The 19,790-nt window shown below is 26.7% G+C and overlaps 1 protein-coding gene across 1 annotated transcript in view; it reads right to left on the bottom strand.

Annotated features, from left to right (window-relative positions):
* LOC100208494 (phenylalanine--tRNA ligase alpha subunit) overlaps nt 1–19,126 on the bottom strand; it is a 32,144-nt gene extending 13,018 nt beyond the window's left edge. Inside the window, exons 1-6 of the mRNA XM_065801709.1 lie at nt 18,956–19,126; nt 5,289–5,426; nt 5,015–5,122; nt 4,655–4,767; nt 4,082–4,174; nt 3,654–3,782 (exon numbers count right to left, since the gene is read on the bottom strand). Coding sequence (XP_065657781.1) covers nt 3,654–3,782; nt 4,082–4,174; nt 4,655–4,767; nt 5,015–5,122; nt 5,289–5,426; nt 18,956–19,096 — 722 coding nt within the window. The 5' untranslated portion in view covers nt 19,097–19,126. The remainder of the gene's footprint in view (nt 1–3,653; nt 3,783–4,081; nt 4,175–4,654; nt 4,768–5,014; nt 5,123–5,288; nt 5,427–18,955) is intronic.
* Between the last annotated feature and the right edge of the window lie 664 nt (nt 19,127–19,790).

Below are 19,790 nucleotides of genomic sequence, written 5' to 3' on the forward strand. Positions count from 1 at the left end.
ACCAGATACTTTTCAATTTTAGCTGATGAAGCATCTGATAGTGCCAATCTTAAACAGATGTCTATTGTTTTTAGGTATATAGACAGTAACTATAACACTTGTAAAGATTTTTTAAGGTTTGTTGATTTTCCTTAATTGCTTAAATGTGCTCTTAGTCCAAAGTTATGCAAGAATGTTTATTTTTCTTTCTGTTGGTCAAGCAAAGCTAATCTGTGTCTGTTGTACTTGTTAGATTCTAAAACGGAAAGGTCTAGGCATTTTTTTTACCAAAGGACTCTTCATAGTTGATGACTGAGTTTTTTTCAAATGTAACTTTAGTTTTAACAAAAATTTGATGGATTGAATTTTTTAGACTACAAATAAACTCCAAGATAAGCAATATCTCAAATTTCAGAGTCTTGAAATTGAAAATTAAAAAAACACGGCTCAAGGAATTAAATTTGGTATTAGTTTTTGGTATTAGTTTATTTCACTATAACTGGTTCAATATTGCTTTTGAATTAGCTATGGCTTTAAATGTAAAAGAACTAAAGCATAGAAAATGTGGAAAACAAATCAATTATTATAATCACTCGTCATCTTTAGTAACTGGTTATTTTAAGCATTCTATCACTTTACCTCTACTGGACCATCTTATTAATGATCTTATTAATCATATAAGATTTCAAACAGTAAGCATGTTGGTTTATATGGGATGTTTGCAGTTCCAATCGCCATATTAAGTTGCTTCAATGTTAAGTTTAGGAATTTCTGGATATCTATCATTCCTATCTTCGCATCCAACTTCTATTTATGCAGATTTGGTATATGGGTGCCTCTTTGGAAAAATCAATCAAAATCCCAATCTAGTATTTCTTAAACAAAAGTTATAACAATGACTGGTTTCCCAACATTCTTTAACTTTTTTAAGGATTCAGTTCTAGGTACAATACCTAGAGATTAAAAACTTATTCAAGAAGTAGAGTGTTAAAAAAGTGATTGAATGACCTTGCCTTAATGTCAATTTATACATAAATTGTTATAGATATAGGCAGGGTTATCAGCATATTTTCAGCTTCTGGAGAGAGACACTTAGAGTTGCTATTTAAGTCTTAAATAGTTATGGTTAAGCAATAATTATTATAACCTCTATAATTTACAATTATTTTTTTGTTAAAAATTTTTTATCATTTTCTCTTAGAGCATCTTATTGTTTATTTGTTTTAAATGTTTAATAAATAAATTTATTTTCTATCTTGCGTATATTTCATGACCTTTGACTTCTAAAATGTTAAATGTTTTAAAAAGTGTTCTTAACTAAACACATTAAATAAAAAAATTTAAATATGTGTGTAAATTTTGTTAGTGTATGCAACAAAAAGAGTGCTTGATATTCATAAAAAACAAAGATGTAATAAATTATCTTCTTGAGGATTCTATAGGTGGTGGGACTGTTCAAATCTAAATTTATTTATTATATTTATTTATTTATTTATTAGTATAAAATAAGAAAATATTTTTAAAAGTAACACAATATAATAATATCATGATATTTTTGAATATATCATGATATTTTTGAATATATCATGATATTTTTGAATATATCATGATATTTTTGAATATATCACGATATTATTATATTGTTATTGCAATAATAATTGCAGTTATGCAATTAGTAACAAAAATATAAAAGAAATTCCTGAGAATTAAAAATCCAAAGTTAACTAAATACAAATAATTAAATAAAGAATCCAAAGCTGTTTTTTTTGTCAACAATAACAGTACTTTTACATTGACGCCTATTAAGAATAGGAAAGAATTTAGATATGGAAAACCTTAGGCAGCACTACAACTTACATATGAGGTGCAAAGTCCTATGGCTTACTCTAGTTTGTACACTTTGTTAAGTAAGTTAGATATTGCGTGTCTAAATTATGAACAGAATAGCCAAAGCAAATTTTATATTTTACCATTAGTTATTTTAATAGAATCCATTATATATATCTATATATATATATATCTATATATATATATATATATATATATATATATATATATATATATATATATATATATATATATATATATATATATATATATATATATATATATATATATATATATTTATATATATATATATATATATATATCAGCCCTCAGAATTAAGGTCGGCTTCGGCAATGTTGACCTAACTGCCTAACAGTATTTATAACTTTTATTAAAATTTATTTATTTTTAAAATAGATTTATTAAAAAAGTTAAAGCTAAACGCAACTTAAAATTAAAAAAAGTATCAATAAACATTATAGCAAATATATTTGTTATATAACTTTGAATTGAAACTATTGGAAGCATGCTCACAAACAACGATAACTAACAGTAATTATAATAAATATAAATGTTTGAGGTCAGCAAAAAATTGCCAACCTCATTTTTATGTTTTGTGGTAAGACCTTTGTATCAAATTTTTTTTGCCAACCTGATGCCAACCTTTTAAAGATAGGGGTAGGAAAATTATTACTAACCTCATTTTTCCTAATTTTGATGGTTGATATGTATATATATATAATATATATGTGTGTGTGTTAACTAAAAATATGGTAAAATGAAATAAGTATATACGCATTTAAAGTATGCCTTAAAGCGATAATGGCTTTGCATGTCTAGACAGGGCTGTATTAAAGCTTTAGTTGTTGGGGCTGCAGCCCCAGGCCCTCAAAAGCAAATAGGCTCTTTGACCTGTGTTCTTTTTTTTTTCAGGCAACCAGATTTTTTTTTTCATATATTTCTCAGTTTTTTAAAATCAATTTTCTTTATAAATAAAAATATATCAATATAGACTTTGTAGTTGTGCCTAAGAAAAAAACCAAAGAAAATGTTTGTTTTTTTTGCCTTAATGAATATTTGACCGAAAAGAATTCCCATTCTCTTAGAATTAAAAGTCGAACATTATTAATATGAGATATTAGTTTAAGTTAAAGTGAATTTTCTTTATTCAATGCTAAAGTATAAACATTAAATATATCCTATTATACTAATAAAAGCGTAAAAAATGTTTCAATGAAAGAAGTTAAGTATTCACATTGTACACTCTAAAGAAACAATTCAAAAAAGTTTAACAATACAATGACTTCCTTTTTATTTAGTAATAGAATTGTGTCTAAAATTTTAGATGCAATTTTACTTTGTAGCTTTTAAAAGCAGTCATCTTTTATTAAGAAACTCATTAAAAGTATAAAATAATTACTTTTTTAACGGTATACATACTATTTATTTTATAACAGTTTTATTATAGATTTATTTTAAATATGATAACAATCCATTCTATTCAGATCTAAATACAACAAAAAAGTTTCAAAAAATATTAGGCTACTGTTATTTATGTTTTATATGGAATAACTTAAAAAAAAAACTTAAGTTATTTTGATTTCTTTATTTCCGATACAAAGAATTTGTGTTATCTGAAGAAACTTGCTGAAAGTGGAAAAAAGAGGAAACTAAATTTTTTACATCAAAATGCCTTTTACTGTACGAAAGCAGTATTCTTTGGCAATTAATGACTTTTATTCTGATATTTATGAATTCTGATCCTCATATGCTTATTTTGGTTTTATACACAAATTACACCTATAAAAAATTTAATTAAAAAGATTAACACGATAAAGCATAAATACCCCATCTCTAAAAAGATCTGTCTATATTGTGTTCTAACTTTCATTAGTGGATGCAAGTGACCGCAAACTGGAGGAACACCAAGAGCATCAAAATTATATTCTTTGAACTTTTTTGTTTTCCAAGAACCGCTAAAAATTAAAAGAACGTCAATATTAATAGCTTTTTTATAAGCTGAGTATCTTATCAAAGTTAAAAATATAATAACAAAAAAAAATAATAAAAAAATCACAAATTAATAAAATCTTAGAAACTTATTTAAAAAAAGCCATTAAATAAAATTATCCTAAAAACATTAGGATATAAAAGTCATTAAAGGTTTTCTCTTTAAAAAAGTTTAAAGATTTTTATCTTAACAATAAATTCAACATAAAACTTCTCGAAATAAAACTTCTCGTAATAAAACTTTAATTTTAAAAAACAAGATAACCTTGCTAACATGTCTGTTGTTAAATCAGCATCAGCTTTTTGAACAGTTAATGAAAAGCCATCGCCTTTTGTAACAATATAACTTTTAAGAACCCTTAAAAAAATCCCACAAATATAAAAATTCCTATAAATCCAAAACAATAAGTTAAAATGAATCAAATTTATTTATTACAGAGTCACCCAAAAAAATTAAAAAAATGAAATTTTATTAGTTCTAAAAAAATGTTGTTGGTATTTTGTTTTGCAAAGCGAAACTGCACGTTAAAAACATGTCAAGTGTATTGTAAATTTTTGTTGTGTGTTTTTACTTTCTTTATAGTTGTATAATCTAAAATAGAAAATTGTTTAAATTATGCCAACAGAAAAACATGCACTTTAACTCTTTATTCATGATCTGTACACACAAAATCAAAAAAAATTTCAATTTCAAAGTGCATAATTTTTTTTTAGATAAAATAACTTATATAAAAAATAACTTGAATTAAAAATTATGAAAAAATAAAAAATTTAACAGAAAAAAGCAAGTATTAAGAAGTAAGAAAAAATTAAAAAATAAAAATCATAAAAACATTACTCTTTTGTAACAAGTTTTCTTTTCTTAAGATCGTTAATTTTTGATTCATCAACATTATCGCCAAGTTGTATTTTTTTAAGCATTTCTTGCACATTATCAACTATTGTGTCAACCTATACCAAAATGACAATAAATAAAATACTAAAAGCAACAGTAAAATACTTACTAAACTCTTCACAATTTTTTACCTAAATATTTTCTAAAGATATTTAATATTTTAATAAAGTATATAAAACCAGGTCAAATGTAAAAACAGTTTTTAAAACTCAATCACCAATTTAATCAATTATTCTTATTCCAATATATTTTAAAATGAAATCAGAAAAAAATAATAGTTATAAAATAAACAAGATATAATACTTTTCTTCGAATTCGTGGTCCACCTTCACATAGTTTATCAACAGTCAGCCAACCTTCGGACATAGCTTTGCTGAACCCAATGCTAGAATTTTTTCCCAAAGAAAGTTTCTAATTGAAATATAGCTTTCAAGTAAAGATATTAACATAACCTACACATTATCATTATTATTAATAATTTACAACTTTAATAAACTAAAAGAATAAAATTAAAAACAAAGGTAAACAATGTAATATTGCTGTTCTTTATTATTAAAATATATATATATATCTTTACTTGTAAATCGGATTGCAAAAGCCCATCTTCAGGAACTTCTCTAAACACAGTAGCTTCATAACTACCAAACTCTGCCATGTGCAACCCTTCGGAGGTTAGTACCCATTTTTCTGACTGCTGTAATGTTGCTTGTACAACCTAAAATTTTAAAAAGGTTTTTTTTTATTTGTTTATGTTTTAATACTTGTTTAATGTTTTTTTTAATTATTTAATAACTGTATTTATTTTTTATTTAATATTTAGTACTAAATATTTCATTTTTTATTTTTTATTTTTTTATTTAGGTCATGATGTTAAATTGATCTTACTTTAGGGCAGACAAGGCTTTTTAGCTGTAGTAAATACAACCTATTTAAAAGTAGGTATTCGAGCATAAAACCGTAATTGTGATAAAGGGTAGAAAGAATCCTAAAACTCCAAGAACACCCAGTAGTTAAAAAAAAACTTAAATTAGTTTACATCATATTTCATACACTTTCTTTTTCAAATAACAATTGTTAAAATGAACTTTAGTTGTTAAACAAATTATTTAACAAAAATTTCTCCTTAATTTTTTATGATAGAGTTAGTAGTTAGTGAAATTTTAATGCATCCATAAAAATTGAACAAAAAATATTTAGTAACTTTTTAATATATTATAGAAATCTAATAAATGCTTAAAAACATACTAATGACTTTCACTAAAACGTGTTCTGAATGAATACATCAAAACAAATGTATGCATCAAAACATTAAATAAATGAACGAATACATCAAAACATTATGTAAACGAACGAATACATCAAAACAAATGTATGCATCAAAACACTACACAAGTTCTTTGTAAAATAAACTTTAGCAAAACATCTTAATTTAAACTACAAGGTATAATTTTTCCAAATTTAACTTTTGAATATAATAATTCCATCTTGATAACCAAATAATAAAAGTAATGATTAAAAACCATTGTTGCCCCTGGTAAGGAATGCTCATTAAGCTTTAAAAGAGTGCCCGACATAAGAATTAAGGACAAAGAAAATGGTAAGCTGTTTACTTGATTTTATAGATAATTTTTTTGTCAAAGATGAGACTTGATTAATTAAACAATAAAGATCACAAACTGATCAAATAAAATACTACGCCTTCAATTCAAAAAATTTAAGAGGTGAACAGATTCTATCTCTTGACCAACTTCGCACCTCTACTTCATCTATTAGGCTGGCATAGATGTATTTATAATTATTTGTTTTCAGTTAAGGATGTTAAAAGGTGGATCTTCTTGACTCAATGCATGGGTTTTGCTTGTTTCACTATTTTTATAACTAGGCAATTCATTTTATTATCTCTAAATAAGGGTACAGCTTTTATAGTTCTGAGGCAAGGTAGTAGTCAAATTTCCAAACTCTGTGGTAGCCATCAGGGAGGTTGATTCTACCAACAGCTGTAAAGTATCAGAGTACTAACAGTGCCATGTTGTGCATAGATGGTATCCCTGTTTGTACTTTAGGTGTGCATTGTCATGGACTTATTTGGAGCCCTTTGTTATGGCTTAGGGTTTACTAATAGCAATGAGGCAGTTACTTGGACTATTAAATAGTGTACTGAATACTATCTGTGCTTTGAGTCAAGTTCTTTAACAATTTTAAAAAAGATCAAAGTACCAAAAACTATAAAACACAAAATACCCTCATCATCACAAAGTTCTCTAAATCCATAATTCACTAATATTTGTGGTCTTTGTAGTAATTTTTCTTCTTTTGGCCCTTATCTCTTGCAAAGTTTACCAGACCTACTTTGTGAGACTAACTTAAGTTCAGCTGTCTCATTTTGTGATCTTAGTGTTGATAGTTATCTTCTTTTAATTTATAAAGACTTCAATAGTCACATGCTTGGCCTTAGCATTTACATTTGTAAGAATTCCCATTTGTAGAAAAACTAGGTTTGAATCCTTTTGTGTGCTTTCTTCACTTTTTATGTCCTTTCTTCACTCTAAGCACCACTTCACTCTATTCCTTTCTCTTTGTTCTATATCACTCTTCTTCATCTCAAGACTGCACTCTTTTTGATGTTATTTCTGATCAAGTTGACCAAGTCATCACTCTTTATCCTTCAAATACTATCGTTGCTTTTGGTGACTTTAATTCTCATCACACTGAATAACTTGGCTCTAATGTCAGTGACTCTGTAAGTATTAAAGTCCTTTTTTCCTTTCTCAACCTTTAACACAAATAGTCAACTTTCCAACTCGCTTTCCAGACAATCCGAATCATTTACCTTCTCTACTTAATTTATGTCTTGCTTTTGATCCTAGTTTCTCCACATTTACCCATAGGTGCTTCTGATCACGGTTTAATCTCTCTAAAACTATAACCTCATTCTTCTTAATCATCAGAATCCCCCTATTATCTTACAGCTTACAAAAATTAGAAATCTATTATTCCACCTCTCTTGTATGTTTCAGATTTTGTCACTTCACCTAAAAACAAAGCTGAATTGTTTGCTAAGGCCGTCTCATCAATACCATCTCTTAATTCCACTAGTTGTGTTTTATCTGATATAGCCAACAAACAAATTGATCCACTGCTTGACGTTCGTATCAATCCAGCTTCTGTATTTAAAGTGATTTCCTGCTTAGACTCTTCTCCGGATATTCTCCGGAGCTGTTGTCTATACTTTCAAAATTATTTAACAAGTGCTTATCAAAGTCTTATTTTTCAGCCTGGTGGAAGCGGCATCTGTTATTCCTATTTTCAAAAATTCTGGAGAGCAATTTGAATCTTCTAACTACCGTCCCATCAGTCTTCTTCCTATCATAAGCAAGGTTTTTGAGTCATTAATTAACAAACACTTGATCTCTCATCTTGAATTTATCAACTTACTTTCGGTGCATTTATGCCAGTTTGCAACAGCTTCACATTTATGACAGTTTGCACTTATGCAAGTTTGCACTTACGCCATTTGCAATTACGCAAGTACGCACTTATGATACTTACGCTTATTCAGTCCTCCCCAGTCTTCTTACAGTGTATCAGGTAACGTCTTTAAGATTATTGAATACTTCCTTACCAAGCTTGACAAGGTTCTCACTTCTGCTATAGCATGGGGCTCTCAGTGGCTGGTGATCTTTAACTCAGATAAAACTCAACTTTTTCCAGCTAATTGTTATCACAATAGTTAAGATCTTCCTATACTTATGAACAGTAACGTACTTGATGAGTCATCTACCCTTCGTCTTCTAGGATTAATTCTTACTTCCAATCTTTCTTGGAAATCATATATCAAATCTATTGCAAAATTAGCATCTGCAAAGGTTGCATCTCTTTATTGTGCTTGCCACTTTCTTGCTCAGGATTCTATTATTTATCTCTTTAAATCTCAAATCCGTCCTTGTATGGAATACTGTTGCCATATCTGGGGTGGATCTTTTAAATGCCCTTTCCTTTTAGACAAGGTGCAAAACACATTGTAAACAGTTGGACCAGCCAACCTCCAACCATTATCACATTTGTAGTAGTTTTGCTTCTCTTTCTCTTTTCTATAAATACTAGATATGGACATTGCTCAAAGAGCTAGCCTCTTTTTGTGCCATCTACTAGAATTCATTCTTGCATTCGATCAAGTCTCATCCTTTTGCTGTGACTGTTCCTAAGTGCTCCAAAAATTCTTATTTGAATTCCCTTCACTTTGTTTTTCAGATTCATATAATTTTCAATCTTTTAAGTCGTGAGTTAATCATTATCTTGCTCTAAAAGCTTCATCTTTTCTCTTCCAGTAACATCTAATTCTAATAGTGGTTGCTTGCAGCCTTGTTGGAAGTGAAGTTGTTGGAAGAAAAAAAAAGAAAAAAAAATTTGTATTTAAAATATTATTTAACCAAGTTTAAATTAGCATGGGTTTATAGTTTATGCGAGTTTCTATTTTGCACAGTGGGTTAAATGGTATAAGGATGAAATATTAAATGTTTTACAACTAAAATTGATTTAAATTAATTAACTCTTAAACTAAAATGGATATATTTATTAAAAAATATATATTAAAATGGGTTTATATTATAAAACTAAAGTGAAAATTTTTCTGTTTAAAAAATTACGACTATCTAAAGTTGAATATTTAATAAGGAAAAAAACACTTTAAAATCCAATAGAGTTTTGAAAAAAATGAAAAAAAAAATTACGGCTCTCTAACTTGGAAAAATATTATTCAACATTAAGGGATGAAAAGCCTATATAGGAATAAACTTTTCTGGCCATTATTAAGAGTACTTCAGGAAATTAATTTAATATTATTTATAAAAATATTATATAAAAATTGTGAATTTTTGCTCAATATGAATGTAGTTTTTGAACATATCAGTCATGATCTCAAGAATAGCCATACTAAACCATTCAAAAACTAAAAAAAAAAAGCTTTTGTTTTTATTTATTTCTAAAAATGCAATCATGCATAAAAAGAATATATTATCAAACAAAAAATTGTTTTTAAGATGAGCAGCTGTGGTACAGTGGTAGTGCACTTGCCTCAGAAACAAAGTATCCGGGGTTCAAACCCTACCTCTGGGCAAGTTTTGCGACAACAGTTAGGAAGGAGGCATGAACTTCCAATTCTTTTTTTTAACAAAAAAATAAAAATAAAAAAATTATCAACTGATGCATTTCTGCACATAGAATGTTTATGAGCGTTTTGAAAAGTCATCTATCTAAAAAATTTTCAAAAAAAAGCCTCTTTTTGCTCCTCTCTATATTGACTAATTGATTTATTTTGATAGTTTTTCCTTGAAGTATCTGAGACGCTATTATTAGCTTTCATTTCTTTTTCACTCCAAAATTTCAAAGTAGTCAAATCATTTATTTCTATCAGCTTCCAGTTGTGAGCATTTTGTGCAGTGCAGGAGTTATACTTACCCAATAAAATTCTTGTAGAAGCAAAATGTTTAGCTCCTGACAGAATTGTTTGTATGATTAAACTTTTTTCTTTTTTTCCAGATGACATTGCTCTAGGAATATTGGAAGAAGCAAGCCATACCTTTTAACTAACTTGCAGTCTGTTTTATTTGATATGTGATTACCTCTACATTACATTATTTATATTATGTAGAAGCTTTTTTGGCAACATCTTCAGTTATTGTATTTCCTTGTTGTTCCTCTTTATTCCTGTTTTTACTGTGATAGCTTCTTGTAATTTTGCTTTTTATTCTTTCAACAATGTAGTGTTTCTGTTTGTCTTGGATACTGTCCAAGTTATGACACTTATACAACTACCTTCATAAAATTATCAAAGATTCTGTGCAAATCATGCAACACTTAAATGGACTCGACATTTGATAATGCAATTGGAATTGTTGTTTGACTGTGTTGAATGTTGTAACCCTTTGGTTTCTTTAAAATGGTTCAAAATTCTTTTTAACTAAGTAAATAAATATTTGCTGCATGGACATAATATCCTGTTATTGATAAAACCATTTAAAACTGCTTTTATTTTATTTGTAATTGTTCTTTGGAAAGGTTACATAGATCACAATATGCATCTCCAAGACCTAAATAAATTTAAAGCCTTTCTGTGCAAATTATGAGCCAAAACATTTACTTTAATATGGCATCGATTTTCATTATGTTAAACAATCTCACATCATAAATTGTATTGCAGGGGCCAATGCTATAAATATAAAAAACAAAGTTTTTTCTGTAAAACACGAAGTTTTTACTGTAAAAAGCGAAGAAAAAAAAAGTCCATTGCTATAAACATTCAAAAAATTCCGTTTTTAAGATAAAAGCTATTTAATCCAATGCTATAAACAAACAAGCTTTTTCAGATAAAAAATACGTTTTTTCGAACAAAAAACTTCAGATAGATTTTGATCTCTATTTTAGATATTTTCTTCGTGATTTTTAGCGGCCATTCTTGGAGCAACGTTAGCACTTCATAATCATTGAACATTCTTTGTTTGTGTTTTTATGTAGATATTTTATAGATAAAACTGAAAAGGACTTTGGTAACTTCATAATAAACTAATTACTTAAAATCTGCATTTAATCGATTATTCAGTTCCTTGTTGTGTTTTGTTAACAATGCATGCATGTATTTAACATTCCATGCTTATTTATGTAGGTTTTCGATAATAATTTTGGTTAACCAAATTTTTCATGTTTGACTAAAGAAAAGTATAAATAGTCAATAAATATGCCATATAATACACAAATACACAACAAAATAAAATGCTGTCTAAAGAACTTAAAATGTTACTTGCAATAAAGATCAGAGAAAACAAAGAGGTTCTTCTTGGGAAGCTTAGTATGTTTTAATTAGCAAACTATTTAAATAAAAATATGTATAATTACATTATATATATATATATATATATATATATATATATATATATATATATATATATATATATATATATATATATATATATATATACATATTTGTATAGTTTATAGAGTTCTATTTTATTCTTATGTAAATTCTATACAAATTAATTTTTTATATTAGATGCAAGATTTGATTGTATGTCCTCCCCTAATTTAGATAATACCACTCTTGTTGGTGATAGTCGTTGCATGCTTCAAGGTAATGCAATTTATAAACTGTTTTTTATTAAATCTCAGTTGTTTAATTTAATTAATTGTAGGTTTTAGACTTATAATTATATAACAGACAACATCAATTTGCGCTTAATTTTTTCACAACTAGTATTTCCAAAACCATCAAAAACTTCTTATTTTTAAAGAAATCTAAACCACCTTTCTTATTATTTTAATTAACTGATCTTGTTTTGACACCTAAAATTAAATTTTAGATTCAATTCAAAATAAACCATCAACGGGGATATTCAAAAATTAAAAAAAAAAACAATCTAGAGAAAGTCTCTTGGTAGATGGAAGTTTTAAAAAATTGAAAGTAAGTGTTTTAGGGTTAGAAAAAGAAAGATTTCAAACTTGAAAAGAAAAGGCTTTAACAATATATTACTCAACAGCAACAAAGCTAATGAATGAGATATTGCAACCTTCAAACCAGCAACATTTCATATATACAGAAACGGTATTTTAAAATTAATTTGTAGTAATATTTAGTATAACTTTATCAATAACAAATTTTTTTTGTTTTAGGAGGAAATTTTCGAGCATTAAGAGAAGAGCTACATCATAATTTTATGTTAAATTTTGAAAAATATTGTATAACTATATTTAAACATTCACCTGGAAGGTATTTAACTGTAGAGCCATTTGCATTGTAGAACCAATTGCATTTTTAATGCAAATAAAAAAATAAATCCAACCTGAAATTGTTATTGTTATTTCATTTATTATTTATGACCATTGCCTTACAGTAATAAATTCTGTAAAACCTCGAACTAACATTAAAATCAATGCTGTTGCAATGTGAAATTGATACAAGCATTACAACTATACCACCACCGTATTTAAATAGCGTGTTCAATTTATGGTATTCTATTGGCTAGTAATTGACCTTTACCTTAACCTTTAAATTCTCTTTTTCAACTGCTTTTTTTTTTGGGTCAGCACTCTACTTAAGAGTATTTAATGTATATACCAGATATTTGGTACAATATCTTTCATATTTTAAATTTAATATCTATTATAGTTTTATATTAACTCGATAGTTATCTTATATTTATGCTATTAAGCAATTTTATCTTTTTTAAAATACTCTTAATAAGAATTGCTCCTTACAACAAAAGCTATCAAATCTCCTATTATTTTTTTAAGCCTGTTCTATAAAAAAACATACTTAAAAACAAGTATAAACATATATTTTTAGGGTCTAATATTTTATAAAATTTCTTGCGTTTATTAAAAAATCATTGTGTGAATTTTTTTCCAATTTTAATTAACTAATTTAGACACGAATCTATGATTCATGTCTAAACTACATTGATAGATGCTATGCTCTAGAACAAATTGTTTATAAGACATAAAAGCTTTTTTTTTTAAACAATATTTTTAAGTAAAGTTGCTAAGTAGCTGTAATCGTCTATTCAAAACTCTATCATTCTGATTTGCTTGAGTAAGATTTTCATCAGCTTGTTCTTCTTCGCGTTCTTCAAAATCATTATGGTTGTCTTCATGTCGAATACACAAGTTATGGATAACAAATCCACATGATAAGCTTAGAGGCATCTTTGACCTTATGCAAACGAATTCCTGTTTCAAAGCATAAAACCTGTTTTTGACAATTCCAAAACATGGCTCAATTATGTTTCTAGTTTTTCTTTGTGCTATGTTGAAACATTTTTGAGCTTTGTCTGGATCACCAGGAAAAGGTGAAATTAACCATTCTCAACATGGGTATGCAGAATCAGCCAAAATTACAGCTCCATTAAATGGAAGCACTCCAATTTCAAACTTGTTCCATAGGTTACAATTTCTTAGAACCTAATAGTAGTAAAATTACAATATTTAAACTTACTTTAAGTTACATTAAAATACATTATATTAGTTAGTCTTAGTTACATTATAATTAGCAATAATAGTTTGAATAGTATGTTCAAATATGTATATACAAAAGAATGCCACATACTAGTTGAATAGCCAGCATTAGTGCACAACAGTTGTAAAATATAATTTAGTGAAAGACTTACATGTGCATCATGTTACCTTCCTAAACTGTTGGTCGAAGCATAAAATATGGATGTGTTGGGTCCACATACTGCCATTGCATTTATGCTATGGACATGATAGCGATTGATTAGAGAATCTTCATCTGCTTGAGGAGAGTTAGAAAGGAGTATAGGAGGCCCATCCAGGACATCACATACGCGAATTGGTGGCGAAGCTCATTTTCTGCAACTTCCAAATCTAAGTCTTCATCCAAAAAAATTAAATCTATGTTCATATTTTAATTTTACACAGTTTTTTTAAACACCAAATACTAGAATGTACAAAAATTTATAGAAATGGAATAAACAGCACAGCCTACTTAATAACTAATAAAAATTATTAAGTAGATCACGCATAATAATATTTTTAAAAAATTGTTGTTATCAATGACGTATTTCTGATAAAAAAATTTCTTGAATTTGAGTGACATATACGTTTTATATTTTATAGCAATGGCCGAAAAAAATACAAACAGCGATAAATTCTTTGTGTTTACGCATTTTTGTACGTAAAAATAATTTACCAAAAAAATGCGTTTTTACGTAAGATTTTTTTTCTCAAAAAAAACTTTGAATTGTTTATAGCATTGGCCCCAGAGTTAAAAATAAACTGGATATTATCATTTTTTACCATTTGAATCATGAGTAGCTTTTGAGCTTGAGTATTGTTGTTTAGACAATACTTTCATGGTTTAGAATCTTAAGTAGACAAAAGATAATGCCATAATAATGTTGCTAGCATTACTAATGTGCAGTTGGTTATATATCTTGTTTTCACCACTTCCATGATAGCCAAACTTTACTTCTTGTATAAGGCTGCTTACTTTAGAAGAAAAAGAAATAATTTCATAACCTCATAATTCAAACTTCAAATTTTTCTCTTAAAAGTAATCTTTTCAGATTCAATATAACTTGCATGGACACTAACAAAAGAATCAGGAAGATAATTTGTTGTCAATGGAGTGATAATTTTGAAACAATTGATTTTCATGCCAAGTAGGAAAGACATCTATACTTTTAGAACTTTTCTTTGCTAGGTATAATTAACATGTTTTAAAGTAATTGCTGTCATTTTAAAAACATGTTTTATGACCTTATATGATGATCCTAAAATGTTTTACAACCTTTATAGTGCCCTTATTAGCATCCTAGAGTTATCAAATAATCATAATCAGAGGGGATATAAAATAAAGGTTATTTAACGGATATATAATGGATCAAGGTTATATATATATATTTTTTTATAATTCACCTCCCCAAGGCCAAGAAGGCCACTGCAGACGAGGAGGCTACTTAATTATGGTTAAAGCCCTCTATCAACTCTATAACTCCGAAACACGAACCTTGATGAACAAGGCCGCTGCGCGGAGAAGCAAGTTGCAAAGAAGAAGCAAGTTGCAAAGAAGAAGCAAGTTAATAAAATAAATACAAAGTTAAAAAGATTAATTGTGACTAAGGCTGTTCACGGGTACCTGGGTACCAACCTGTTGCTTACTGCCTGTGTAGCATTATTAAATGAGGGGTAACGCCATAAAATAAGTTTAAAATCCATTTCATTCATATTCAAAGCTTAAAATCATTAATCGTAATATAACAATTTAATAATAATGAAAAATAAAATCTTGAAGATTTTGTTGTTACAAATTTTAATAGTAACAATTTCTTATCACCATCACAATTTCTAAAAACATTGAACATAGTGTGCTTTCAGAAAATGCTTTCTCGACTGCTGGGCTGGTTATGATGACATGCATCTTTGGCACCCCAAACAGCTAATATTTCTAAACTATAATCTGCTAATATTTCTAAACTATAATCAGGACTTAAATAACCTGGACAATTAAATAAAAGTAAAGTTTAGATATAAATGAAATAGATAAACTCTAAATAAATGACATCATTAAATAAAAAGTTTTTATTGCCTGTTTATAGGAGCAATCTTTACAATAAAGATTGTTATTTTAACATGTATGTGGGTACCCGCTCGCTCATTCAATGGGTAATCGGTTAGACATTTTTACAAAATTCGACAGACCTAACTGTGACCATATATAATTATCTGAGAAATATTTATTACTGTCTTTTTTAGTGTGTTTTACAGTGTATTGTTATGGTGTTCTAGAGTTATGGTATATTCTCAGGAGTGTTTTTTAGGGATAGAGCTTCAAAATAACACTGTAAAATAATAAACCGCAGTGGAATGAATGGAAAGTCATTGCATATAATTTATAAAATGGTATGTTTACTATTTTTACAATGTACATGCCAAAACATGAATAAAAAATTGGAATAAGAAAGTTATAAATTCAGAAAACATTCCTGTTGTTTAAAATAATCACAATAAAGGACATGTGCCTAACTCCAAAAAAAAAAAAGTAACTTTCCCAAGTTTTATTAACTGAAAGGTGGATCAAGTAATAGATCACAAAACAGAAGTTACCAACTAAATTATGTATATAACAAAAATAGCAAAACTTGTGCACAAAATAAGGACACTATTATAAAAGATACTTAAGGGTTCATAAAAAGAGCTAATTGGCAATTTTTGATGACCTTAATTTATGCAACAATATCTTAGATGAGAAAAAAATCATAATCATATTTACAAAATAAAAATTTATGAAATAAGTATGCTAGTTTTGTTTCTAGTAATTGTGTGTAGAGCATGCTAGTAATTGTTTTGTATATTTTATTTTATTGTTGGTAAAACAGAATATTTTTAAAATTGTATAATTTTTTATCAATTATACAATTAGATTAATCAATTAGTAGAGAGGCTGCTGTAGATTTTTGCATCAAGGGAATTAATTTTTTTGGTACTTTGAAGAACTGTACAATTTTGTCTCTGCTTCCATAAAGCTATGAAGTCTTTTGAAACAATTAAAAACAAATAATTTATTGAAATTACTATTGAGTACTTAATGGAACTCTCTTGCCAACTTTGTCATTACAATTTACTAGAACTACGACAAATTGATGGAAGTATTGCTCACAATAAATGAGAATAAAGGTTTTGAAACAAAATAAAAAGCTGCAACTGAAATTTACAATTAAAAATGGAAATTTTTGAACTTGCCTAACAAGCAATAAAATGGGATCAAATTTTACAATGAATGAATGCTGTTTCCAAATCATTGTAAAGTGCAACTATTACTCTGAATACATGTACTGAACTTTATTTATCTATTGGTGATTATTTTCTTGGATTGATTAATACATTCAATTTAATAGAATAAAATGCTAAATTACTGTTAACAGAAAGATTATTTACAAAAGAGATGCCGTAGTAGGAAAGTACTTTTAGGTGCAAATTGATCAAAAGAATCAGCATTTTCCAAATACAAAAATAAAGATTTTTTCTTACAATACAAATATTTAAGAAATTTTAAAATCAAATACAAAACAAAATGCTAAATTTTTATCAAATACAAATACATATTTGAGTCCAACCCTGATTATAACACACTATATATGTGGGGTATACAAAATTGCTTAAACTTAATAATGAATCTTATCATTACATTAAACCATCATACTGTTATAGAAGAAGGTAAATCTCTGAACTTGGTCTAAGTTATTTTAATATCATTTTTGACATCTATATTCACCAAGTTCATCTTCTACACTTAAAGCTAACATTATTAGGAGGACATACTCTTAATAATGTTGGCTTTACTTTTGTCTTACTCGGGTATATCTTCTATTTTCATAACACTGAACTCTTAATAACTCTTTTATCTTTGCAACCAGACATATCAAATGAATAGAATATGGCAAACCAACATTAAACTCTGTAAGAGACCCTCCAAGACAATAACAAAAGGCAAAGCACTGGACCCAAATGCACACTAATCATTTCTTTAAAACTACAACCTCTATTTTTGTCCTAATTTGTTTTTATGGTCAACAAATTCCATATAACTTATTACTTTCTAAACTTGTTTCAATATAAATATCACATCTGTTAATTGCTTTCCAAACTTGAAAACTAATTAAAAGCAGTGTATTTATCAGATAAATACGCTGCTTTTAGTTTTGTTGACAATAACTCTTTCTAACATTTAAAAAATTCTAAAAGAAAACAATACATTATATCTTATATTCAAGACACTTTAATCTATGTTAACTGATTTTTTGTTTGTTTGTTTGTTCTTTACATATTTTTGCTTAAGTTTTTGCTCAGTTTTAATTTTTAAGCTGTATTTTAAAGTTCACTATGGTTTTTTAAACTTCTTTTATATACTTCTCTTTTGTCTTTATTATATTAAATTTTTTTAATATTTAACTTTTGATTTAAGAAAAATTTTGAAGTTATTTATTATTATTTATTATTTTCATTTATTAATTCTTTGCTAAGATATTTTTTACTAGAATTTAACATTATAATGACAAAATTGAAAATATTTTAAATATTTAACAGACAAATTAATTCTTTAATATTTGACAAAATTAAAAATATTTTAAATATTTAACAGATATTAATTTTAATAATCAAGTAAGCTGTTTTAAAATGTTATTATGAAAGATATCAAGAATTAAAAATATAATTTTTTAAAATATTATTAAAATTTTTTTATCTGATGGCATATATATTTTGTTTTTTCATTTTCATAATCTAAAACTTCTATTTATCTATTCGATTTATAAATTGTTATATTATATCTTTTTTAAGAATGCTGCTAATTAGCACCTGAAACACTAAAAGTTTAAATTTTGTAAATCATAGAAAAGAAAAAAACATACATTTTTACACTAAATTTAATCTGACAAATTAAAATAAAATTTGATTTACCAATGAGACAAAAAAAAAAGCAAAAAGAAAAACTTAAATTAGTTCCTAATGATAATTAATAAAAAAAAAGTTTTAATTTCCTTATGCTATACAAACTATTGTAATATTTAGTCTTACAGAAAAAAAAACAAATTTCTTAGAAAACTGATCAAATAATACAACTAAGTAACTGAACTATTTTTAATATCTGGGTAATAACTTTTGTCAGTTTATACTACATTTATATACAAGTTCATATTGTATGTAAAACATACATTTATAAAAAAAATATCAACTGACATTTCCAAGAGATTGTAGTCTTTTAACGGCACCAACAAAAAGTTGATGATCACTTTTATGCTCCTTAGATAATTCAAATGTATCAGCACATCCAAAACTTGCAATATGCTCCAATATAAGAATATCAACTTGGTCTGTCATCACTAACAAATATTCTTTTTTATAATAATAGAATATATATATATATATATATATATATAATATATGCATGCGTATAATATATAGGATATATATATTATATAAAATATATATGATATGTATATTATATATATATATATATATATATATATATATATATATATATATATATATATATAAAATATATTTTTTTGATATAAAATATATGCCATATATAATATATGTATAAATATTGCATTCATAATTGTATATATAATACATATAAGGTAACAAAGGGTTACCCTATATATTTTCTATAACAGGGGGTTACCCTGTTATAGAAAATATATATAAATAAAAAGTTATTGAAAACATGGGGCTTGCAGCCCCGTGTTTTTAACTTTTTTTTATATAATTTTTTCTTTATAGAACTTTTTTTTCTCTCTTTGAAATAAGTAAATAAATATTAAATTCAAATTGAATAAATCTTTAAGCAATAGACAACACATACTTCTTTTTTTAAAAAAAAAACTTTTGTACATAACAAAAACTTTAAAAAAAAAAAAATGTTGACAGCAATACACTTAGTAGTGATGTTTAGGCAGAAGCATCATGAGCACTAGTACTGGAAAGTACTTGTAATAATACTTCGATGCCTGGTAGGCAGACATGATTACATATGACAAAATTGAGGCATCTGTAATTGTCTGGCTAGTTG

The sequence above is a fragment of the Hydra vulgaris genome, chromosome 07 (genome assembly GCF_038396675.1).
Source record: "Hydra vulgaris chromosome 07, alternate assembly HydraT2T_AEP".
Lineage (NCBI taxonomy): Eukaryota > Metazoa > Cnidaria > Hydrozoa > Anthoathecata > Hydridae > Hydra > Hydra vulgaris.